We start from the raw sequence: 26,993 nt of genomic DNA, 5'->3' as shown, positions 1-26,993 counted from the left end.
GGAGGCAGCCTACCTTCTTGTCCACCACTTGTACACGGGGCCAAAGTGAACTGGTGGCTCCAATTGTGTTGAATGGGAGTTTCCTGGGGGTGTTGGATTTGGGAATGTATAACTCCAAGATCTGTATTGCAATCTTGACCAAACTTGGGTGATGGCTGCAGGAGAGCCTGCTGAACACTCCCTGTGAATATGGGCTGTCTAAGTCCAATGGGGGCTGTTCTGGCCCCCACAAACAATGAACAACAAACATGTTCATTAACAGGACACGTTCATTACTGTTCGTCTGTTTGTGTTCGTCGTCGGCAACGAACAATGAACAACATGTTCAGTCCCCCGCCCCCCGCCCCGTTCATGCCTATGTCTAGTCCCCATCTTCTTTGGAGATGAAACTGCCCAAGGCTTTGTTGAAATTCTCTATGTTCTCCGTTGCCTCAACTGCACTGCCTTTGGGGGTGGGGGAAGAAAGAGTAAGCAAAAAGGAGGGAAGGAGGTAGACCTCTTTTGTGCCACCTCAGTCAACCAGGTATGGTGCCTTGCCACATCTGACGGGCATTCAGAAAATGGGGATTGGAAGGGATGGGAGGCATCTCTACCTTGTTCCACAATGGCACTCTGTCTCCTGGATTGCTCCACTGTGGCCATAAGTGCTGAGCATGAGCTTCCACAACCTTAAATGGCACAGATGATTTTCCTGCCCAAATCTGCTGCTGCCAGAGGCATCCTCTGAGGCACAGTCAAATTGTGTGGCATGCTTTTCTTGCCCCCTCTTATGATCTGCCATAGGCTGCTCTTTGGCAGGTCTGTGCCTGTTCAACACCACCAGGGAGTAATCCTTTCCTTCTGTTTTTGGGAGGACAAAGGGATCCCCATCATCCTTGGAAATGAAGCCATCCAAGGCTTTGTTGAATTTCTGTGTGTCCTCAGCCACACCACCCTCAGAAGGAGTGGGGAAGAAGAGTAGGCAAAACACAGAGGAAAGAGAAAATAAGTAGAGATAAATATAAAGAGAAGTATAAACAGTCTTTTTAGTTTTTTGAACCTGCTGCCAATTCACAGCTGGCCCGATTAATGCCAGTGTGAACACTTTTGTCCTCTTTTTGCTTCTCTCTCTCTCGCTTCTCCTTTTCCTCAGGAGCTGATTGATGTGTGTGGATCTGACCACACCCACTCTCCTCAGCTCCCCAACTGCTTTGTCTGCCCCCCCTTTTAATGTTTCAGTCTTTGGTGGCAGTGTAGCGAAGCATCCCTGGCCCGCCTGCCTGGCTGGCAGCAGGGAGCTGGATGCCCGCTTGGCCTGGTCTGAGCGGGGAAATCAGAGTGCAGAGCGGGAGGGAGGCAGACAGGGCTGGGGTTGCGGGGTGCAAGTGCGCAAACTCACCCTCTGCGCCCTGGCGCCTCCATCTGAGAGATGCCCCTGAAGAACTCGGGCTTGGCTTAGCAGGCAGCCCTGGCAGGGAGGGGAGGGTTTCAGCTGTGCAGTACGCAGTCTGGGGCTGAGACAACTGTAATCTTTGCTTAGCTGCCTCTTGCCCTTGCCAAGTGCCAGCAAGTTTGTGAACCAGGGATTATCTGTGGCCTGGAGAGAAGGAGGGCGGAAGGCTGGGAATGAGAAAGGGGTGCAGGGAAACTCCCTCTGGCAAGGCCTCCACTCAGCCTCTCCTCTCTTCTGGCTCCCATCCTTGCACCCCCCTCTGCCCCTGCATCCTGCTGCTGCGGCTTCCTCTTAAACTTCCTCATCACATTTGAGCTGTTTGCTTCTCTTCACTGCCCTCTCTTTTTCTTGAGCTGATTAGTCTGTACAGATCTAATAAAACCCACCCTCCTCAGAACCCCAGCCGCTTTTTCTGTAATTTTTTTTTGTATTTCTAAAGGACAGTAATGTTTCAGTGTTGTGCATCTTTTTCAAAATCAATGGATAGGAAGCAACGCTCTTATGTTACTGCTGTTTGGGGAAAAAGGTGCCATGGGAAATCACCACCAGTAGATATGCTCTCTGGCTTCACCAAGAACCACTTCTGTTCATTTGAATGTTTGGACATATTTCCCTTTTGATTTTTAATGCTCAATATAAATGATAATGATGGCCTTAAAAATGGCGTTCGAACAAACATGGGGAGTCTTTCTCCAAAAAGATCACCAAACCCCACCCATTTAGGGTTCACGTGATTGTGTGAGTCCAATGGTGGCTGGAAAATTTGCTAGGCAGGGACAATCAGCTCTCAATACTCCTTGGTGCTATTTTCAAATGAGAAAAGTTAGGGTGAGAAAATGGCTGCATAGAGATGCAGCATTGATGTGCATAGTGAGGGATGGGGTCTCAAGTGTTAATGTCACAACATTGCTGTTGCAATCGTGGCAACTCCTCAGAAATGGCGTGTTAACCAGTGAGTGTGAAATGTACCCCTGACAAGACAGGAAACAAAGCAAGAAAATGGGTGACTACTCTCAACAGACAGCAAGTCTAGAGGAACTTTAGCCTCGCCTCCTTGATTGATGGATGGGAATCACCCATGTCAAGATGCCCACCCCCTCAGAGCAAGAAGTTTCAGTTCACAACCATCACAATAACAGGAAACAATGCAAATGAACTGTTAGATCAAAATCCTAACGTGTAGCATGCCTAGTAGTGTATGATGGGCACCACCCTTCCACAGTACAGAAGCATTTCTGATCATCTTGTTCTATTAGAATGCTCTGTAGAAGTCTACTGCTCAATGACTCTAATCTAGCTCAGGTGACTCATGGGGCATCTCAAAGCCAGCCTTTATCTTAAGACAGCAATTAAACCCCATGGTGGCATAGCACAGAGACTGGGTCGTCTGCAGTCTATGTAACCTGAAAGTTCATTCACCACATGAAGGATGATTCACGTGTGAAGGTAAACCATTACTGACTGAAGGGAAACCATTACTGACTGCTATCAGAACAAGTCTGGAAGGAACATAGGGATTATTTGCATGACCTTTTCTCCGCACTCCAAATGGTTCTGAAATAACCCAGAAATAACTCTCTCGCTGTGCAAGAAGGGAGGGAGCAAGGACTGCATGAGCAATCAGGCTCATTCATGTGTGTAGCACCAAACGGTGATCTGAGTCAAGTCATTGTTATAGAAACATGGAGAGATGTAACATCAAGATTCCATGTGTTACCTGGCTTAGAACGTAAAATGTCCTTATGTTCCAGAATCGTGACTGGTCTTGAAGAAGAGACTTCATGTAAATATTTTCAAAATTCCTGAAGCAGCCTACCAGGGTTACAAATGTTTCATCATTCTCATTGTCTGTTATGTGCTGGATAATGGGAAGCATTGGTGCTAGGCCAGTACCGGAAGCAAGCATAAGAAGTTGTCCATACTAGATATGAAACAGAGGACAGAAAATGTATTTCAGTAACTAGAAATGGAAAACACTATAAGCTTAATTCTTCTTTGTGATAGCCCAATTTTTAAAAGCATCTTCTTGTCAAGTGTGAAAAGAAAGGACACGAACAGTGCAATCCTAAAAAGAGTTACTCCAGTCTAAGCCCACTGATTTCAATGGGCTTAGACTGGAGTAATTGTTCTTAGGATTGCACTGAAAGTGTCTGAGTGGGGAACACATTCTTGGAAACTGCCCTGTAACTGCTGATCTCCCTTTTCCTATCGCTCTGTCAAAATCCAAGCCTGGAGATGCTGTAAATTTTTCCTCGCTTGATGATATTCAACAGTCACAGGGGGTATTTTTAATTCAGTGAAGTGTTTTCTTTACTTACTATGTTTTATATTTGTTAGTTATAGTTAGTTAAATTAAAAAGAGGTTCCCCATGTTGAACTCTTGGGAATATTTAGGACAAAAATCAATTCAGCTGAATAATTTTAAATTTCAAATTATGGATGGTGGTGGGGAAAGAGGCTGGCAGGCAAGGACTATTGATCAGTACACTTTTAAACACCCTTACTTAATTACATATGTAATTTTTAAAAAAAATCTGGCAGCATAAATACCTCTGTACTTTTATCTGTGATTTCTTAAAGTGGCCTGAATGTATAGTTTACTCTTGGATACTTTTACAACGGAACTGGGATAGGGTTCACTTAGTTCTACTCAATGCTCACTCTCTGTGTTTTCAATGAAGGTGTTCTCAGATAAAGATCAGGCACTACAGTGTAATCTGAACACCTGATGGAAAGAACCATTTCCTCTATATACATTTCAGTCATACTGTACAGTTTCCTTTTGCATTGTGGGAGTTTTCCACCTTCTCAAGAAGCAGTAAACATCAAAAATAAACAATGGCATTGCTTACTTATTGATCTTTATCCCTCCCCATTATTGAATTAAGACAACTAAAATCTCTTCCTTGAAGAAAGAGACAGAGATTCAGCCTTGAGGAGTATTCTCTTCCAGAAACAGATTGTCTTCAGCAGCTTGTTCATGGTGAAATAGCAAGCTGCTGGCAGAGGTAGGTGTGCATTATGAGGACCAATATATAGCGTTCAAGCAGCATGTAGTCCCTCAAGCTCTTCTGTAAAGCCTCAAGCTTTATCTTATCCCTGAAAAGCTCAGCATTTATTGTTTTAAAGAAGTATCTAGCCTTTTCCTTTCCTCATTCCAATTTGAACATGTGAAAGTTGAAATATCGAGGGTTATAGCAGTCTTGTCAGAACAAGTTAGAGGAGGCTTGTCATACCTAGTAATCTAGCAGAGACTTTTGCCTGGAACTCTGGTAAGTCACATTAAAAAAAAAAACAGATCATGGCTCACGTGGCATCTTAAGAATAAAAGAGAAGTGCAAAATTCCTATCTGCAACATCTTGATTGTGGAGTGGTTGCAAGTGTGTTCCCCAGATGCTCCAAGAAAGGGAACGAGAGCCCTCGATAGCTCCTCCTTCTCTCTACTCTTATGTAGGGGCTATGGTATTGCCCTGGGGCAAGCTAAAAATACTAATTAGTTTAACAGCAGGTGGTATCCCAGAAGCATCATCTCTGCCTACAGACAGAGCTCCTTATGGGTCGTGGGTTAGGGTTAAGCAGATTTGGAGTAGGAAATACCCTGACTATCCACAGTATTGGTAGAATGTTAGCCTAGGATGCGCCTGTTAGTCCAAGTTTTGATGCTGAACCATCTCTGAAGCAGCAGCTGGTGTGAGTCCAGTTCTGAGTTCTCACTTGCTTACCAGCACATTTCAATGGTCACCCACTTGCTCCTAGGAAGTGCTAATCACCTTTAGGTGACCTGGTCTCCCAAAGTTGCTCGCTTTTACCCCTACACCCCAGCCTCCAGGGTACAGTAAAGCATCATCTTCTGTCAACAATTCACAGTGTCCTCATTCATTAGGGACACCACCCCAGTCTACTCAGTAGCCTGTTATATTGGCCTAATTCATGGACATCTTATGAAAATATGGATAAAATGTTAATCTAGCCTTTGTTTATGTTATGTTTCCAAGGAGACCCTTGTATTTAATTCGAGAGGCCAGAATATAGCTGAGCACAAGGATCAGTGAGGCCATTCCACCATACACCCATTTGCTCAGTCCAGGAGTTTTAGTTACAAGAATTAATTGTACATAAACAAAATACATCAATTGCTGGTGGATCAAGAATGACAGCTACTCAACAGTAGAAACTTAATTCCACAATGTTTCAGGAAAAATGCTTTGGCAATGAGTTTTTATTGGAAGAGTAGCAGAGAAAACACAGATCAGAAAATTAACAGAACTTATTAATTTTATCAGAAGTAGTACTACTTGTTGCATGTAGTACATGTCAATTTTTTCAAGTGACCCACTGCATTTCATGTACCTTGGTGTCTGCAGCAGGGCAAAATCTAATCAGTTTACTGAGCACTCATTGTCTACTAATCACTGGCTGCTCAGCAGCAGTGAACAGAAGGAAGGAAGCAGTGGCAGTCTTGGAGCAAAGGCTCGGTATATAGTGGTGATGGCAGCCATGTGTATTTTGGTGACAGGGAGAGAGGGAGATTACATGTTTCTAAAGGTCAGATGTTTTAATGAACTATGCCACTGGTCATAGACCAAAGAAGAGTCAAGACTGAGACAACAAGTTAGAATAGTATTCAAGAAATATCTTCTAAGATAAGAGCACACATTTAGTGCAGCAATTTAGATTCACATTCAGGATTCAGGAAGAGGAGAAAGCAAACTTCAGTGGGACAAACATGGAACCAGGACTATGTTTAGGGACCTCAAGAGCTTATTGTTTGCTTCTCTCGTCTGTTGAGGTCTGTGGAAGGAATTGTCAAATCCATAAGAAATTTTCTCTGATTCTGGTTCTCTTTTATTTAATACGCTGCAATCTGTGCAGAGACTTTCAGAACTCTAAAGCACCATTCTGAAAATCAGAAGAACCCAACTGAGCTTTATAATGATTTCCCCTTCACTTTGTAAAGCAAAGATGAAACCATTCAGTGTGTATTAGAAATCTTACCTGATTGGGTCTGTAAGGGAAGCCTCCAAATGGCCCTCTCCAAGATACTGCTTCTCCATGTTTCCAAGATCTTACATATTGCGACATTAGTCCACCTTCATAGCACTTTGGGGAAAAAACACACACATACACAAAATAATTTTAGGACGGCAGGATTCAGAGTAATATCTACTTTCCTATGAGCACAGTAAGAGAGAAACTATTCTGTGTGCTTTTTAAAATCTCTTGGAAAAAATATAAAACTATAGCACAAAGAAACTTAAATAAATCTGAATTTAGGGTTAACAGAATCTAGTTTTTCTGTAAATCAGTTAATTATGTGTGCAAGATATTGCCTACTGTATTGTGACTGAACTGATAAACCAGATATACCACCCAGGATGGTTAGAGAAGCAAACAACTCCTGCATGTTAAGACTGCAACACCATTGCATGCAATTGTTCATTCATTGTGATGCTTCATGAATGAACATTCTGAGCAGTGAAATGCAAATAAACACTGCTACTCTGGTAATCTGCCTCCAATCTTCTGCTTCTTGCCCTGAATTTCAAGAATTCACCTTTCATCTACAATTTTGGAGCAGCAAGAGCTCCAAAAATATAAGACAGTGCATCACATAAAAAGAACCAAAACAATAAAAGCTCACAAACACACATAAACAGAACAAATTTGCAAAAGTGGATCTTTCCTGACTTCTCCTTCCCCAGTAGTTTCCAATCCCCCTCTCAGAAGCCACTGCTGAGGACTGTGGGGCCATCCAGAATGATATGCCACCAAGTGTGGTGTGTTCAAATCACGAGAAGGGGGAAACACAAAACAGATTTGCACAGGAGGGGACAACTTTGGCTAATTCCCCCTTTGTGCTGCAGCCATTCTCCTGTACTTTGCATATTGCTCTAAAAAGCCTTGCAGCCCTTAACAATAGTTTGGGAGCAGGGGAACACCAGTGGAGGAGGTCTTCCATGAACTCCATTCACCGGAGCTTGAATCCAGCTCCTGTAAACAGAGGTTTAACTGTTCTTGCCTAGGAAAACATCTTCTGCTAAACCTCTGCCATGCCAGGCTGTTTGTAAAGGCACAGGAAGAGAGTCAGTTTAAAAAACAAAGTTGGCAACCATTGCCACAATGCAGTGCAGGCAGACAGTAATATTAAATAAAGCGTGTGGAGAGGTTAAGACCTCACTTGTTACATTTCCAGATCATGGGATATTCATTTCAGTGGAGACAAGGTATTTGGAACTGAAATGCCATTAGGTTTCTTCTTTGTTCTAAAGGAGAAATGACCAAACAGGTTTATAATGAATTCTTGTAAATAGAAGAGAAGGAGAAACCTGGAGTGCAAACCTCTGTGCTGGGATTTACGCCAAAAAACACCATAACATTATAGAATCACTCAAAGGGAGGGTTAAGCACAGAAAATCGCCACTCACTTGCTCTTAACTGTAGTATCACAAATGCAGTGCCATAATCATGGGACACAGGGGTGTCTGAGCACTTGGATTGTATAGTAATAATAATAATATAGTACTTCCAAAAATTGCCTGAATAGTGTGAAATACACTACAATCTACAGAGCAGGTTATACAAATGGGTGCTTTACAATGGGTGTTCCATCTCTTTTGTTACTGCCAGAGAATAACTATGGTTCCCTTTGGGATGAAAGGTTCTATATAAAGGGAAGGTGTTATTACAATCATTACTACTATTATAGAAATGCAAAACTTGTGTGTAATAAGCAAGTATGTATAAAATTTCACAGCCAACCTATAAAGGTATCCTATTAATGCAGCTCAAATGTAGCATTTCCCCCCTCCAATTGCCACAATAATGGTGAAATGATCCACCCACAAGTGTCTTATAAAAGCCATACACAACTCAAAAGGAGTATAATTCACGCTCAACTTATCACACTATCAATGATAAAACCCTGAAAAGTATAAACTCCTGGAGGGCGAGCAGAGGGCAAAATAATTGTTCATGGTGATCTGCTTGGAAGATCTAATGCTTGTGGTTGCAGAGTTACAGTGAAATCTGTCTTCCCCTGAGAAGGGATAAATACAGATTTCAAACATTTTGATATTCCTAGGAACAGAATTATTTATATCTGAACCTATTCTTAAACTGAGATATAACCAATGCTTCTACTGAATATGAAAACTCAAAGACTGCAATTAATAAACTCACACAATCCAGCATAATCCCATAGGGAAATCACTGTGTTTACTCATGAGACCAAGACTTTGATCCTAAAAACATGTATGGAGTCTTATTAGACAGATTGGCTTGCACAGTAGTTGCTACAGGTGCCTGCCGTAGCATACATCTGGCTACACTGCGTGACAGATAAAGTTTCTAACCAGTTATTGTTAAGAATTGGTATGTCTATTTATGCCAGACTAGAAGATGTTCAAAATGACTGTACAGTGATGCACAGATTAATCAGCCTTATCCCCAGGCATTCCCCATCTCTATGAATGGAGGGCAACATCACTGAGTAAGGGGAAATGAAAAGGAGAGGGAGGACCTCCGTTGAAAATAAGGAAGTTTATAAAGCCAAAATGCTTAAGTCCAATGTGTTTTGGGTAGACACATTTTTCCACAATCAACTCAGCATTCAGTTCTATAACATGATAAAATGCTGTCATCTTGAGCCAGAGCAGGGGCTAATTTGCACAAATTGCATTGGACTTGCAAGCCAAATCTTTTGACTGCAGGCCTCTAGTTATTAAAGTACAAAGTGAAGTACTCTGCTGGCATAAAAGATGACATGGGTTCTACGTCAAGCTGTTAATCGATAGAACAAAGACAGCTATTTACCTTTATTAAAACTTCAAAGTATCCTTCAGCATTCACAGGAGTAATTGGAGTATAGGCTCGCTGAATCTCCAAACCATTCACTACTCCTCTGAAGAAGAAAAAAGAAAAGATAGAGGGAGGGAACCCTGATTTGAATCCCTGACAATTCCCATCAGCAGAGTACTGATCTCTTTGCAAAGGCTGCTGCCTGAAAAGCACTACAGGCATCCTTCCTCCTTCCCCATGGGCTGCCCTTTGCCAACCAGACAATAGAACATTCCCTCCCATTTTGAAGTGAAATTGCAGGCATCCAAGGTACTGAAATAACCTCCGATTTCTCTCTTTCACAGCTACAGCACCCTCCTTAACAATCCTTTCCTTTCCTGGACAAGCTACACAGCCAACCCAGCTGTTTTATGTGGTATAGCTGTGCTTCTGGCCAAGTGAGGCAAATAAGAAACTATGCTAGAGCTGGAGAATTATGAATTGTTTGCACCAAAGAGAGGTTTTCATCTTGAACTGGCATCAGTTATTCATAAACAATAATTAATAGGTGGAGTTAATATTAACGAATGATTCTCCAAGGCTGCAATTTGAGAAAACTCTCAACTGGATGCAGAAAGAACAACTAAGCACAATGCTAAAACTGGCCTATGTCAGTTCCGCATAAGTCAGAGAGGGCTATTCTCTGGCTTAATCGGGAACAAGGGTACTGCTTTCCCTATCAGCATTCTTGACAATGGTGTTCAGGTCTCATTGCATCTCGCGTATTAAAGGTCACTTTGGATGTTATAAATCCCTGTCAGCATTTTGAAAACAACTTGTAAATGGGCAGCAGGTGTTGCATCTTGGAAACATGGGATCTGGATTTATTCTGATGCAACAAATCACAGTGGTTAAGTTATACAGCATGAGACAGGCAGATGACAGAGAAGATCCCAAAATCTTAGCACGACTTGTGTGCTTTTTTAGACTCACAGCTATCAGTCTTTCGCCCATTTCCCAGCTACAACCTTACACGCTTTTCAGAATATGGATATGGAAATATCCTGTTGGAAATATCCCTGAAAAGCTTAGTTCAGCCCATTGCAGTAAATGCTGGCTTTATCCAGTGAACTGAAGAGCCAAAGTTTTCTGTCACAGTGCTGAGGATGTGTACCATATTGGTCCATAAGCCAGAAAATGACTAGGGATTGATTGACAAATCAGATATTATGTCCACTCTCAATAAACTGCACATCCATTAATAACAACTTTTTGAATCAATACAGCATTGTTCTGTTATCCATAGGAAATATTCATAATTTACACAGATGTTTCTAAATCCATTATAATAACCTCAATGTCACTATAACCCGCTGCAAACTGGCCAGTGTGGCTTAATGTGCAGTATGCTGAATGTGGACCAGGAAACTGGGATTGCATCTCTGTTCAACTATGACTTTGCCGGCAGGCCTTGGGAAAATCCTCTCACTGTAACTTTCTGTATAGACTAGTTGGGAGGCTAAAATGCAATTCTTGATTCCGAGGGTGAGATAGAAATGTATATTATAAAAGTGAGAGCATCTGACCTGGGGGTTGTGTCTTCCAGCACTGTATCTTCTTTCATTTATTTTACTTTACTTCTTACAGTTTTTACAACCTAAGTAATAAACAGCAATACTCTTCTTTCATTTTGAATTGTCTCCTCACAGATTAGCAGAAGTGGTTTACCATTGCCTTCTTCTGTGCAGTACTAACGAGGGTTAGCTGAAGTGACACTGCCGTTGTCTGTGAAAGATCCTCTGTCAGTGTCACCTGCTACTACTGCTGCTGCCCCGTAGCTAGCCTTCAAGAATTCCTCAGCTCCCATCACCATTGGAACAGTCCATTCTTTTCTGCTGATGAGACCATTGATTCCTTAAGGGGGTGGATGCATCTTAGTTTGGTGTCTCAGCTTTGACCATTCCGCCTTGAGTGACTCTTCCAGGAGTTTAGTCTCTTGATCAAGCCTGCACTCCTGACAGTGTTGCTCTCAGCTTCACTGACACACTTAGCCCCCCTCATCATGTTAAGGTGTGTATCCTATCGTTAACAGACTTGTCTAGTTTGCAAGATCTGAGCAAGTCTGTTAACGATAGGACTTTCATTCATAGGGTCACCATAGGTTGGAGGTGACTTGACAGAACATAACACACACATAAGTGAAGCAGCTCTGAATTGCAAAATTCATAACTGCCTTAGGATGAAAAAGTTAATATATTGTCCTTTTGAGTTAGTTCATGATGATCGTTGTAACATGCATTTGGTTTTCATTTTTTTCTTTTCTGTAAATTGGTTTCTTACCTACACTTAATTTTTATGCCTCCAACACAAAACTAAAATTGAAGGAAAATGCAACTATAGGGTAGCATACACCATAAAATTAGCAGGGTTAATAATCTCACGAGCTCTTTGAACAGAATCAATTTGGAAGCACAGAAATGATGATTTACTTGGCATGAAATCTTTGTACATCAACAAAAAATTGCAAGTTCAATCACATACTGTGACCTGTTTAACTAGAGACTTTGCACAGTACCTTAGCACAATATGTTGTCCTAAACTCAACCCCAAGCTGCTATTTCCAGGCAATTCAAATTTATACTGGTAGGTGTCCTCTGTCAGCTGATCCACAGAGCTTATGATGAAAGCTGTAAACATTTCTGGAGCTAGTTCTGAATTCCTGCTCTGCAAAGAGAACAATAAATAATTACTGGGTTAAATGGCACACCCCTCCCTTCTAAACAAAAGGTGAGTGAATTTAGCATTGGTGAAATGTGGTTCTGCAAAAAGTAAAAGCTTCAAAGACTCAATTCATCAGTAAGTACTTCTTTGTGAAATCCCATTTAAATATTAGGGCCTGTTTGTGTTTACAGAATTATGGCCTTAACTATAACTTTGCTGATAATGATAATGAGTTCTGGCACTCCTTAGGCAGTCAAACATTAAGTAAGAGGCAATGAAAGGAAAGAGGTCACTGTTACGTATTTTCTGGAGCTGGTATTCTTTTTTGTCTGCAATCCCTTAAAAGCAATTTCTCTCTAGATTGATCACTAGAGTTGCTATTTTTCCTCTCTCTCTCTCTCTCTCTCTCTCTCTCAGGTCTCCTATGCCTTTAATAGTTGTACAACCACAGAAAAATTATATGCATGAAACTACAGCAGGATTGAGTCCAGTGGCACTTTAGAGATGAACAAGATTTTTAGGGTATAAGCTTTCGGGAGATCAGAAGAAGGGAGCACTGACTCTCAAAAGCTCGTACACTGAAAATCTTGTTGGTCTCTGAGGTGCCACTGGACTCAAATCCTGCTGTTCTACTGCAGGCCAACATGCTTACCCAACTTATCTTCAGGTAAAAGCTACAGTGAGCATGAAAAGGTAATGAAGTAAGAACTTACTTCTTTTTGACAACAATGCTATGTTAATGAGACAGGTACTCTACCTGAAAAACAGGTGTCAACATTATTTTCTAACATCTTCTTCAGGTCCCATGGGTCATAGTATGGTCTTCAGAACTATTTTGCATACCATAGCTCAAAGTTGGAACATACGACTAATAAAGAAAAGTACACTTCAAGAGTATCTTTTCCTTAATATTAATCATCATCATCATAACTGTCCTTATACACTGCTTTCCAAGACAGATTAGTGCCTCACTCAGAGTGATGAACAAAGTCAGTGTTATTATTATCCCCACAATACAGCTGGGGAACTGGGGCTGAGATGAGTGGTTTACCAAAAGCTATCTACTGAGTTCATGGCAGTAGAGGGATCAGAACCAGCAGACTGATTTACAGCCCACCCACTGAACCACTGTGTTACAGCATAGCTCCTCATACGCTGAAGAATTAGAGCCATAGCTACTTTAATTTTAAATGCCTTAAGCTTGCCATCTGCACTTCATCATTTTATTTAAGACATATTTTCCTCTTGTATGGGAAATTCTAACATCTTTCTGGGGTATTCTTGTATGTGAGCAACAGCCTGCATTTAACAGATTTGTGCTTGCCCTTCAGTTGAGAGGCTTGATAGAATTCTATGAAGTCAAAGAGGAAGAATGAGATAGAATTAAATTCTGAAAATGTGCCAATGTTCTTCACTGTGAGGGATGCTTGAATGGAATAAGGTTCCCTAGTGCAAATTGCTGTAGTGTTTGCACTTAAGGTATAATGAAATCTCAATATTTCACTGTTCATTATTTCAGTAAAAAAATAATTGCTAGTTTACTGGGAAGGGAAGATGATAGCAAATTAAAGTAGCAAATATTCAAGAGATGGAAAAGCTTGTCAAATAGTCTTTTAAGAAATGATGGCCTGAGAGAAACCACTCTGAACTATTGCAAGGAAGAAAAACAGGCATCACACAATTATATATGACTGTTTTCTCCACCAGAGCTCAGAACATCTCAAGATGGATGATTTTTACTGGGAAAATGGTATGTGTGAGGTAAAACAATTAACTGATATTCTCCACACTGTGATCCTAATCTCTCTTTCCTTGTGTACAGTTGCTTTTTAACATTACAAGTTTTAGGGGATCTGATCACCCTAATTGATTAACACTGATTGATTAGTTGGTTGGTTGCTACCTGCTGACCTAAAATAAGAACTTCTGGAATCAAACCGCTTTAAATTGGGGTAGGCAACCTTTTTGGCCTAAATGCAGAAAATAAATGAAATCACTACATGTGAAGATTTTGGTGTGTCAGCAAACAAAATTGGGGGAGGGTGAGAGAGAGGGCTGTACTTGGTCAGACACTTTCAGATTCAGCTCTGACAGCAACTCAGGGATTCATTTAAGACTTCACTGGTAGCAGCTATGTAGGTCTGGGAGATGATGACAGGCATAAGCCATGCTTGTTGCCTTCTCCTGCATTGCTGGCCCCAGCAGAACTGCCAGTGCTTTGATTGTTTGGGTGGAGATTTAGTCCTAGGTGTGCAGCAAAATGCTCTGGTATGCTGCTGTCAGCATGTGTACCAGGGGTTTCCTAAACCTGCTCTAAATGATAAAAAGGACTTGGGGTGGGGAGAGAGCAAAAGGTCTGACCACATGTACTGAAAATTGCTATTACTTTCCATCATCTCTTCATTGGTTAGCATTTACATTGGCTCCTATCACATTGTGCATGCTTATGACAAACAGCGGCATGTTGTCTTTTACTCTGTGCCTCAGCCTCACAACAACTCCTGAAATGTGGCATACTAATATGACAAAAACTGAAAACTGACTTGGAAGTAAATCCTATTGAAATGAGTAGGATATGCTTTAAAGTGAACATAATTTGGATCAGGCTGAAAACCAAACACTATTAGCATAGCTTTAAGATGGCTACTTGTGGCTTCTTTCTGGTCAAGAGGCTTCTGTCTTGTTTTGCCTTGGCCTTTTCCCATTGCTCCAGCTCCTTCTGGTACACATCATAGATGCAGGGTTTGCAGCCACTGCCGCAGCACTGAGATGGCAATGGTTCATGGGGCTTGAGTGACAGCCAGTCATCTTCAATGTCATCCATTGTCTACAAAACAACAAGCAAATGTCACTCAATTTAGAACTTCCTGGATGGAGATTATCCGCCTTGCCCTGTTTGAACACTGATTTTAATGTGTTCCAGCTGCAATCCTTACTTGGAAGCAAGCTCTACTAAAGCCATATTTTGAGAAAACATGGTCAGGATTGAGCTTTTAAGGTGCTTCCGCACGGTAGATGAACGAACTCACATTTTCCATTTAAAAGTGTTTTTTATACTGTTTTCAGAGTGGTGCTTTTTAATATCACTTTCTGTTTAACAAATTGTCATTATAAGGTTTTTCCCCCTTTAATCACTGTAAAACATTTCAAAAGTTATTCTATGCATTAGAAATTCTATCTTTAAACATTTTAAAAGAGCTACATGTACGGCAGCTGCAGTTCCAACAGTTCTAGTCAGTAAGCCAAATTGGACTGACTTGTGACTATTTAACTCAAAGTGACACTTAATGACTGTTTTACTGATCACATCCCCAAGGGAGGGAGAGGGCAGGGGAAGATAAGAGTACTCTCTCACTTTTAGGCACAGAATTTTTTCCACATACAGAAAAAGACACTGAAGCAAGATCAGTATCTTGCTGTGGGATAAAGTACACAGCATAGTACTTCCTAGTAAGAGGCTGAACCAGATTCTTCACTGGCAATTAGGAACCCATTCACAGACAAATAGTTGAAAAAATACATAGTTATTCTGTTTAGTTCCTTTTAGAGCCATACAATAAGTTACCAGATCAACTTTATTCCACGGGCATATCTATGCTACACATCTCAATATGTTCAAGAACAAGCTCTTCTTCCCATAGAATGCTAGAAATTGTAGTTCTGTGATTACTGGACCTATATCAGAAAATGCTCAGCACTTCACCAAACTACAACTAACAGAATGTCCTAGGAAGCCATGGCAATTAAAGAGGTACATATAGAGCCAATATACATTTATAATGTAAATATGTCTTATTAATATTTTGTATTGGATACTACCAAAAATTGAGGGTGTGACTGAAAAATGGTTTGGGAGAACCTTAAACTGAATGAATTTTGATGCAGATAAAACTAAAATCTACAATAATGTATTTGATTTAATAAGACAGCAGTCTAGAACATATAATACAACCAGAATTCCAATCAATATTGTATGGATTATCAGCAGTCATCTAAAATAGATTGATACATAAAGGATCATTTTGTGAATGTTATTATGATTTCTTTGTTGTGGTCCTCTGGGTCAGGAAGTTCTCCCATCTCCTGCACTTGGTTAGATTGGCTAGTGATCCTGAGGCATACATTTTCACAGAATCTGCAAACTTTCAGACTCACTTTGACTAAACTTGCAACATAGGGCCTTCTTTTAAGTTGTTTTTTTTTATTGCACATCCACATTTCATCCTACCCATCTTTCTCTTTAACAAAGAAAAAGCGGTGGTGCCATTGGTGTAAACAATCCTACCTGCTTATGAACAGATCAGCCAGGCAGCCTGTTTTGTCTTGCTCGCTAACGTCTTCATTTGGAGCTACTGATTCCGCAAGCACAGATCTACAGGTCAGTTCTCTGCTTATGACTATACATGGGCACGAACAGCATTACGAACAGAAAAAAACCACGAACAGCCCGTTCGTCTGTTTGCAAGCCTCGTTAGTTACCTTTGTCAGCCGTTCTTCAAGCCAGACAGCCTTTCAATCAATTCCCCTGGCAACAGCAGGGACTGAACTGTGTCTGAACTCCTTCTGGCTTTCCTTCTGGCTTTAACCCTTCAAAGTACTTCCAGCAGAGAGTCCCGTTTTTGCCACTGTGAACAGAAAATGACAACAAAGGGAAGGACCCATGGATCATGGCTTTCCCGGGGCGCAATCTCTCTGAAATTTGGGGGTCTTCAGAGGACAGTGAGGACTATGTCCCCTTCAAATTTGGTGGGTATTGGACATTGGGACGGTCAGTTTGTGGGGTGTTTAAAGGGCCCTGCACCTTGCACGTGGCAGGAAAGGGCCCTTTAAACTATCAGCTGGCAGGCAGCAGGGGGGAAATCCCCCTGTCACCTGCCAGCTGATAGTTTAAAGAGATCTTTAAGGGGCCACGAGCAACTAACATGTTTGTGAACAGGGTCATGTTCGTTACTGTTTGTTGTTCATTGTTCGCGGATGGCAACGAACAACGAACAGCTTGTTCGTTGCCCATGTCTCCTTATGACACACAGTAGTTTGGATCACTGAGGAGGTATGATCCTGTCTTGTAGAAGAGGGCTGGATGGGATATTTGGGTTTCTTTCCAACTTAGTCACTCTGTGGCAACAACATTTGAAGAAAATGGCAGTGATGTGGAAGTCATTGCTTCTTTATAATTGTGTACCCTGTCCTCAGCATGTTTCAAAAACTGAAGGTATATAATTCAGATCAGAGTTTAGTAGGTCATTGATTCAGATGCTTAGGCTCTGATGATAAATCTACCACTGAATTCTAATGTCTCCCAATTATGGTAGAATCAGTTTTAGCTCAGCAATTTTACACAAAAACATCTTTGCAGCTGTTTTGACAACTGCCTAAGTACTGCAAGAATATGGTAGTGAGAGGAAAGTTATCTTCATTTTTAGAGTGTTCTATATGTCCTAACATTTGTTCCCTCATACGTCTATGACGCCAAAGCATATTGCAAAGACCAGAGTGATTCAAGAAGGTATGTCAAACGTCTCTGACCTTATTTGTCAATTGTCTCTATTTAAGAAGGAAAGCTCAACGTAACTAGTAAGTTGGTAAATTATTGTCCATAGTTTGTCTTTTGGAGACATTGCAGGGCATTTTTTAAAATTGCTGTTGGCATCTTGAGATTTCAGCTCCTCCTTTCAAGTTTTAGAAGTTGAGACTGTCACTGAGAGGTGGATGCATTTTGACTCCAGCATACAAGCATACAAGTGCTTTAGCATGAACAAGGCCTGACAATTTCACTTGCTGTAGCTGCTGAGCTTTATTTTGAACACTTGTGAGGCTGTATTATATGACTTTGCCCCTAAAATGACAAAAAGGAGCAACTACCCTCTTTGCTTTTAGATCAAAAGAACAGACCCAAGCTGTGCCTCAGCTAATCTTTTTGTCTAAACATAAAATGACAATACAGTGCTTTCCATCTAAGCCCCCCTATGCTTTAACTAGACAGTGTATGGCTGATCTACAGCCTTGTTGCCTGAGGTGGCACCAGCAGTGAAGGTCTGAGTCTCATGAACTTGACTAAGACTGCAATCCTATTCACTCTTTGCATTAAAAGCCCATGCAAACAAAAAGTAGCATGAAAGATTCTATTTCCACTCTTGACTTGCTATGCCAGTCATCTATTTGCAGAGAATTTTTAACATAGGAGAGCATCCCAAAATGTGGATATCTTCCTGTAATCTGATATGATACAAATCATTACCAGCTCATTCTCCTTTTTGTGTAGCCAAAGTTATGCCAATGTAGCATCAAAAACAAATTCCTGTCCTATTTTGCTGCATAGAATCAATAACGATTCAAGAAATTGTGGAAATAATTAAAAAGATGAAAATGGGGAAGACACCAGGCCCGGACGGCCTATCTGGCCGGCCCCGTATTAAAAATGCTTTGAAGATGAGATTTTAGTACCCTTGCAAAATACAATGAATTAAATTTTATCAGGAGGAAAGATGCCAGAGACTTGGAAATATGCTAACATTACACTGATACCTAAAGGAGGGCAAGATTTGACATTAGCAAAAATTATAGACCTATATCATTGCTGAATAATGATTATAAATTATTTACCTCGATTTTAGCAGAAAGACTTAAGTATGTTCTCAAAGACTTTATTCATGAGGATCAAAGTGGTTTTCGACCTAAAAGAGTTGAAAGATGATGTCGGAAGTGTATTAGACACAGTGGAATATTTGGATAAACATAATGAAAAACAAGTGGCTCTAATTTTCTTGAATGATGAAAAGGCCTTTGACAATCTGAACTGGATTTTTTTGTCTGAAGTTTCAGAAAAGACGAATTTTGAGGAGAACTTTATAAAATGGGTGAAATTTATTTATACTTCACAGAATGCCAAAATCATTGTTAATGGAGAACTAACTAAACCATGTGAGATTCAGAAAGGAACTTGTCAAGGATGTCCATTGTCACCGCTCCTTTTCATTCTGGTGTTGGAGGTTTTGAATAGAGACATTAGACAGGAGGAAAAGATCAAGGGTGTTAAAATTAAACAAGAGTCATATAAATTAAGAGCCTTCACAGATGACTAAGCTGTGCCTCTGGAAGACCCGTGAGATGGAATTGAAATACTGATGGACAGGGGTTTTTTTGAGGGGGAACACCCCGGCAGCTCTGGAATCTGCCCACGTGATTCCTTCCTCCTTCGGCCCCGCGGGCTTTGCAGAGGAGGTTAAGCTGCTTTGAATTCATTCTGCTTTCTTTTCATTCCTCTCCCTCTCTCTCTCTCTCTCCCTGTGAGTGAGTGAGTGAGAGAGAGAGAGAGAGAGAGCAAACAGACAGGGGGAGTGAGGGAGTGGGGCTGGGTGTGTATGTGTGCTGTTTTGAGTTCATTCTCCTTTCATTTCATTCTGGGGTTTCTGTGTATGTATTTGCTTCTTTGAGTTCCACATGTGCGCTCCTGGAAATGCATGATGACATCACTTCTGGAAGTGATGCCACTTCCCGGAAGTGACGCCGCTTCCCGGAACCCAGCATTATGCATTACAACAAGATAAATGTTAGTAAGCTTGGAAAATTACACTATTATGAATTTTTTCCCTTTCTATATCCTCTATAAAAAGTGAAATATTCCATTCCCTTTCCCAAACATTTCATTTCTTTTGGATCATATTTTAAAATATGCAAGAAGGCCTCTAAAAATCCAAAATCCATCTCACAAATCTAAATTCTAACAGATTCCCTCTGCCAGCATAGAAAAAGAAAATCCAAAATTCTTTCTCAAAATTCCACAGAGTCTGAAATTCGTAATCTAATGAATATTGAATTTTCAAATTTTCAGGGAGGGTTTTGCTTTCCTGGAGCACTTCAAAAGAAGACATTCAACTTTAGCTGTGTTAGATTTATACTTAGTTTAAAATGGCTTTTTTGGTTTCCTGCCAACTCTACCTTACCAATGGCTAAGCTGTTGTGACATTGTGAAATGCTGATAAATATTCCAATGTCCCAGACAAACAATAGTCATAAAAACTTCCTTAACACCCATATGTCCACTGCAATTTCAGTGATGTTAATGGTGGGGAGAACCATTTGAGTTAAGACATAAGAACACCTATATGCTGATGAATATATTAATGAAAGCCTTCTGTGACTTGGACTCAGCTATTCATCATTCCTAGCATAAAACTGAAATAACCATAACTGATATTTTAACTAATACAAATAATATATTTATATTATATATTCAATTAACACAGAACCAATCTGCATTCAAAAGCTGTTGGAACCATAACAATGTCAACTTCAGTCAACAAAAGAATGAAAGCAACACACACGTACACACGCACATACGCATGCACGTACGCACAACCCCACCCACCCCTATGAAAAGCAGAATGAACTCAAAGCAGCACACACACATACACAGCCCCACCCCCATGAAACGTTAACAAAATGTTAACATGACATATATTTCTTTCTCTCAACTTCTCCATCAGCAAGGCTTTTTTTCCTGGGAAAAGAGGTGGTGGAACCCTGCTGATGGAGAAGTTGAGAGAATTTGGTACTCTGGCAGGTTTTAAAATAAATGAACAGAAAAAAAATGTTAACAAAAATATGGATGGTTGTTGTGGATTTTCCGGGCTGTATCACTGTGGTCTTGGCATTGTAGCTCTACTGAGAGATCTCTGTCTTTCAGTGCTACACCTCTGAAGATGCCAGTCACAGCTGCTTGCGAAACGTCAGAAACTACAATGCCAAGACCACGGCGATACAGCCCGGAAAATCCACAACAAGCATCGTTCTCCGGCCATGAAAGCCTTTGACAATATAAAAATATGGATATTAAAAATCAGGAAGAATTGATGAAAATAACAGGTTTTAAGGTTGAAAAAAAGGAAAATATATTTAGGTACACTAACAGGGATGAACTGTATGCTATTGCAAAATAACTATGTTAAGACATGGAAAGAAATAAAAAAAGATATGTTAAGATGGGCTGGAGTACAGTTGTCCTTGTTGGGGAAAATACAAGATATTAAGATGAATGTTTTACCGAGAATGTTATTCCTTTTCCAGACAATACCTGTGTTAACTTCAGATGTACCATTTAAGCAGTGGCAAAAGGACATTTCAACATTTATATGGCAAAGGGAAAAACCAAAAGTTAAATATAAAATTCTACAGGATGCGAAGGACAGAGGCAGACTTGGTTTACTGGACTTGAAAATGTATTACGCCTTTGCATGTCTAATGTGGTTGAAGGAATGGATGCTTCCAGGGGTCATTTCATAGAAAAAGAACTGCAGGAACTCATTAGCATATCTCATTAGCATTTGCCACACCCCCTGACATCACCGGAAGTGTGTCAGAAGGGGCCCTTTCCCCAAAAATCTCCAGGTATTTCCTGAAAATAAAGCAGAATGAACTCAAAGCAGCTTACCCTCCTCTGGAGAGCCAGCCCCAGCAGCCCTACTTACACGGATGCACTCACTCACTAGTCACAAATGAAAATAAAGCAGCAGAATGAATTGAAGCAGCTTACCCTCCTTTGGAGATCCAGGCCCAGTAGCCCAGCTTGCACTGACTCACTCACTCACTCACTCACTCACTCACTCACTCACTCACTCACTCACTCACTCACTCACTCACTCACTCACTCACTCACTCACTCACTCACTCACTCACTCACTCACACTCTCTTTCTCTCACGAGTCACGAATGAAAATAAAGCAGCAGAATGAATTGAAGCAGCTTACCCTCCTTTGGAGGGGAGGCAGAGGGGAGGAAAAGGAATAACGTGGGTGGGGCCAAAACCCACGTGACCACTTTTCAGCTCTACCGGAACACCATTCCGGCGCGTTCCCCCTCCAAATGAGCCCTGGATGCTTCTGAGTAATGAGAGGCTCTTGACATTGGAAAATCAATGAGATTTGGATGGCATGCTATGGGTGTTAAGGAACCTGAGATTTGGGTGGCATGCTTATTTGTGATATGACAAAGTAAAGGTCAATGTAGATTTTAAAAATCATTATATTAGGAGAGCCATTCTCAGAATTTGGAATAAATATAAACTGAAATTAACACAGAAGACACCCCTTTGGATTTCAAACACAGGAAGCATTTTACAGAAAGGAGATGATTTTCAAACAGGAATGGTTGACTTATGGAGATTTATTAGAATTCTCACAAAAAGATTGCAAACTGAAGACAAGGGAGGATTTAATAGCTAAGGTTATAAATGTCAATGGTTTTCCTATGCTCAGCTTTTGGAAATGTTCAAATTAGATAAACTATGGGGCTTTGAACATGAAAAGACTGAGTTTGAAAAAGAGCTTTGTTCAAATGATGAACATGTTATTTCCAAAATGTATAAGCTGTTTTTGAAATTTGAAACAGAAGAAGAATCTATGAAAGATTGTATGGTAAAATGGGCTGAAAATTTTGGGTATAACATAATGATAGATTAGTGGGAAAATATGTGGGTAAAGGAGCTTAAATTCACTTTGAGTGAATTTAAAGAAAATTTTTATAAAATGATGTATAGGTGGTATATGTCTCCTGACAAATTATCTAAAATGAGTAAAAGTATGTCAAACAACTGTTGGAAATGTGAAAAACAAGAAGGAACATTTTATCATCTTTGGTGGACTTGTCATAAAGCTAAAAATTTTTGTACTCAAATTCATATAATACAAAAAATATTGAAGACCACTACACAGTTTAAACCTGAAGCCTTTTTGTTGGGAGTAATGGATAAACAGTTGGAAAATCAACACGGTATTTTATTTTTATATATGATTACAGCAGCTTGGTTTTTGTATGCACAAAAATGGAAAAGTACAGAATTGCCTTTAATCGAGGACTGGATTATGAAAATGATCGTTAGCGGAGATGGCTAAACTTACAGCTTTGGTTGCCGCCTCCCCCTTAGCTTCCTGTATCTCCCCAGATAAATGGACTTTTTTCCAAAAAATGTATGATGATCCTATTAACCCCCCCCCTGCCCTAACATTAGAAAATCTGGCCAAATGGCCCCCAGTTCTTGCCGAAGAGGTAAAAGCTTATATTAGCCAGTTAAAGAACGCAAAAGCCCCTGGACTTTTAGTATCTCCCGAATTACTAAAAGCAAATAAGGACTGGTGGGCAACTTTCCTAACCTCCCTATTTACTTATATTGAAGAAACCGGCCACATCCCCAAAGATTGGAGAATGGCTATAGTAGTCCCCTTCCATAAGAAGGGAAAGAAGGAGGATCTGTCCAATTATAGACCAATCAGCTTACTAAGCATTGTAAGCAAGTTGTATACAAAACATCTGCTGGAGAAATTTTTAGACTGGCTAGAACAGGAGGACATAATTGCTGATGAGCAAGCTGGGTTTAGAGCCGGCAGGTCAACAACAGATCACTGCCTAGTAATGCAACACCTTGTAGAAAAATACGTTACAGGAGGCCAAGCATCACTTTACGTGGCATTTGTTGATTAAAAAACAGCTTTTGGCACAGTCTCTAGAAATAGACTTTGGGGAAAACTGCAGGCCTCCTCTATTGATAGGCGACTGCTGTTTCTTATTTGGGCCATGCACAAGCAAACTGCCCTTAGAGTGAGGTGCAGCCGAATTGGGCATTTGACTGACCCCATTCAAACTTACAAGGGAGTCAGGCAGGGGTGCCTTCTAGCTCCCTTTCTGTTTATCTTCTACATCAACAATTCGGTAAACCTTTTGAATGACCCTGGATTGCACCCTCCCAAATTAGCAAATAGGCAGTTAGGCACATTCATGTACTGCTCTATGCAGATGATGCTGTATTACTTTCTAGGACCCCCATAGGGCTGAAATGAGCCCTAAAAAAATTCTTTCAATTCTGTGATACTGAACACCTTCTAATTAATTACCAAAAAACTAAGATCCTGGCTTTTGGTAAAAATCCAAAGATCAGACGATGGGAGCTTCAGGGGCATCAGTTAGAACAAGTTACCAGCTTCAAATATTTGGGTGTAGTTTTGCAAGCCTCAGGTATCAAAACAACACATAGCAGCTTCGTTGCTGATGTGGGAGAAAAAACAGCACACAGTATACTGAAATTCTATCGATCACAAGGGGTGCATTATGTACCAGCTGCACTCAAATTGTTTAAAGCCAAACCATTGGCCCAATTAGTATACGGATCATTCTTGGGGCCGCCATCCTCCTCTTTCTCTCAACTTGATAGAGTGCAGTCCAAATTTCTTAGAGCCCTATTACAAGAGCCCAAATGCGTGCCTAACTCATGGGTTAGACTGGAAAAAGGAATGTTAAGTGTAGAGGCCAGAATCACCATCCTTTCAATTTTCAAATGGCTGTCCAGAAGTTTAAACCTGCAAGGTCTGCTCCCTCTGTTATTCCAAGACAAATTTCAATCTAATTGGCAAAAGGCGACTCTGAAATCCCTGGGAAAATTGGGTCTTTCCCCTCAAAGTTTGCTAGTCATGGGGTTAGACTGGGCAAAATCACTCATTAAGCAGAGAGTGACAGACATTGAAAGACAAACAGATTTACTTAGAGCACCAGGTTTTATTTCTTCAGATACTACTAAATATATTGCTGCTCCTGCAGCCTATTTTTACTTTCTTGAATCCAGTAACTCCAGAAGGGCAATTACTTTAGCTAGAAGTTCGACTCTACCCTCTGCCGTTCTGAAAGGAAAGTTTAAAGCTGTCCCTTACTCTCTTAGGCTTTGTTCCTGTCCCCTAAGAGAAATTGACTCAATGGAGCACTTCTTCTTTAACTGCCCAAGTCATAGTAAAATTAGAGCGGAAACCATCAGTCCATTAGTAGAAAGATTCCCTGGAAGTTCAAATAAAATCAAACTTGATTATCTTTTGTCTGATCGGAATCACCAGACAACATGTCAAGTAGCAAGATTCTGTGCCCAGGTCTACAAGCAACATAAATCCCATAAGGCAGATTGAATGTATTTTAACCTTTTAAACAACTAATTTATTATGATTTTATTTTTTTACTCTTCTATTTATTCATTGTTCTTCCCCTGTATCCAGTCTCAACTGTTTTTAAACTGATTTGCAAATGGTTTTATATGTACTGGTCACAGACTGTAATAATAAACTTGACTTGACTACAGCTTTGATCAGAGATAAAACCTTGTCTACTTTTTGGCTAAATGGAAACCCCTTATTGACTTTCTGTGTGAAACAAGGAAAAATGCTTTGATGATTTGTGGCTTTGATTTTTAAGATCAATCTGGGAAAAAAATAAATATAAGGGAGGCAGTAGTGGAGAAGGAAATTTTGGAGAGATTAAAATTTAAAGAATGATGCTTGCTAAAATAAGTGTTGTAGAGAAAAATGGAAAATGAAATATGTATTATGGTTTTCTTTTATTTCTAATTTCTATCTTTTTTACTTTTCTGTATGCTTCTTTTACTATTTTTCTTTTATTTCTTTTCCCTTTCTATTGGGCTTTTAATTCTATTAATAAAATAAAAAAAAGAAAAAAAATCCTGTCCTATTTTGCTGCATGGAATCATTTTCTATTAGAGCCTACGTATCAATAATTGCCAAAGGCAGGGATCTTTCAAGACAAAGTCAAGTAAGTCCTATTGGCTTAATGTAAGGTACAAATTATATAACTGCCATGATATGAGGAAACAATGCTTCTGAGATGAAATTACTAATTTATGACTCTGCGATCACACAAGACAAAAAAATTCTTATTGTGCCCTGAATCCTCCTGTTCTTCACCCCCACCTCCTTTCATAGTTAATATCAAAATACGTGAAGTGATGACTGTCGTAGCCCAAAGAATCCCAGCACTTGGGCCCTGGCATTTGTATGTTTGTGACTGAATGTGTAACAGGAAAAAACTGGCTATCCAAAAATCCTGCTGGTAGGTAAAGATATGTGGGTTGAGTGTTTTCAATGGTTAGCACAATAAAACAGTTCTGTTCATCTGAATATGAAACCAGTGTAGAAAGATGATAGTCTGTTCTTCATAGGGAGTCCAACAAAATTTTTCTTGCTGTCAGAATATGATTCCAATAGAAAATCTTGTATTAAAGATACAAAACAACTAAACTATATTACTGAGCATCCTATTAAGGAATATACCCTAACAAATACGTTGACATCTGTCTCTATTAATTGTTTATGACCTGTAACTATGTTATCTATCTAATCCATGTATATGGTATTCATGTTTGGAATCCTGTTATTGTAGTATTATTGTTGTTTTATTTTGTTAAAAATTCAGAAATAAAAAGTTATTTTAAAAAAGATACAAAATGACAAAAACCACATGCTGTGAAGAGAAAGGAACAGATTCAAAGGCTTTCTGTCTGGATGATTTTGTGCTTTACATGTCTTTAAGAAGGAATATCCAGTTTGGGTTTCACAAACAATTCCCCACTTACATTGTGTCAAATAGGGAGTAGAATTGCAAAACCAGCAAACGGACTGCAATAGAGCTAGAGTTGGAGAAGCAGAATGTACAGCTTGGCATGTAGTCATTCTTCCCCTGCACATAGGCAGGGATAGTACTCAGGAACACTGCCAGAACAGCTGCAATCCTTTTTCCTAAGTGAATGCTGTCACAGCCAAAAGGCACTCTGCACAGGCTCAGAGGCAGTTTCCTGGTCCAAAAATGATGGAAAAGAGATGGAATCATTGTTTTGTGATACTATAGTTGGTCATGTTAAAAAAACAGACCTGTCATTCAAGCATTTCCCCTCTTTTGTACTTTGTATCTAGCCAGATGAAGTTACTTCTGTCACAGCTGAAAGATAATCAGTACTTTCATTTACAGAAAAGTAAACTGTGTGCTTCCCTCCTGAGCTGCATCAACACTGTATCTCTGGATTGGGATATCTATGCTGCTATGCATGGTTTTGGAAAAAGATCGCACTTTGTGATAGCCAACGTGGTCATTTCAAGACAGTGGCTACAATGGCAGAGACTGAGTATGTTCTGTTCGCCCTATTTCCTTTCAAAACTCTCTCCTATACAGCAGGAGAGTAGAGACGCGCCCCTTTCTTCGAGAATTCCCCGCCTGCCTTGTCACCTCACGCACGAGGCGGCG

The 26,993-nt window shown here is 40.3% G+C and overlaps 1 protein-coding gene across 3 annotated transcripts in view; it reads right to left on the bottom strand.

The window, feature by feature from the left end:
• Positions 1-26,993, bottom strand: part of LOC129330597 (NADH-cytochrome b5 reductase-like) — a 37,628-nt gene that overhangs the window by 10,175 nt on the left and 460 nt on the right. For 2 of the 3 annotated variants that reach the window (XM_054980692.1, XM_054980693.1), the window contains exons 2-8: positions 18,534-18,604; positions 16,410-16,555; positions 14,578-14,757; positions 11,785-11,933; positions 9,246-9,333; positions 6,429-6,533; positions 3,150-3,353 (exon numbers count right to left, since the gene is read on the bottom strand). In XM_054980692.1, the coding sequence (XP_054836667.1) occupies positions 3,150-3,353; positions 6,429-6,533; positions 9,246-9,333; positions 11,785-11,933; positions 14,578-14,754 (723 nt within the window). In that variant the 5' untranslated portion in view covers positions 14,755-14,757; positions 16,410-16,555; positions 18,534-18,604. Of the gene's footprint in view, positions 1-3,149; positions 3,354-6,428; positions 6,534-9,245; positions 9,334-11,784; positions 11,935-14,577; positions 14,758-16,409; positions 16,556-18,533; positions 18,605-26,993 lie in introns of those variants that run through there. The other variant, XM_054980694.1, reaches the window with a different exon arrangement.

This window comes from Eublepharis macularius, chromosome 5 (assembly GCF_028583425.1).
Source record: "Eublepharis macularius isolate TG4126 chromosome 5, MPM_Emac_v1.0, whole genome shotgun sequence".
Taxonomy (NCBI): Eukaryota; Metazoa; Chordata; class Lepidosauria; order Squamata; family Eublepharidae; genus Eublepharis; species Eublepharis macularius.
This window is presented reverse-complemented; position numbering and strand designations above follow the sequence as displayed.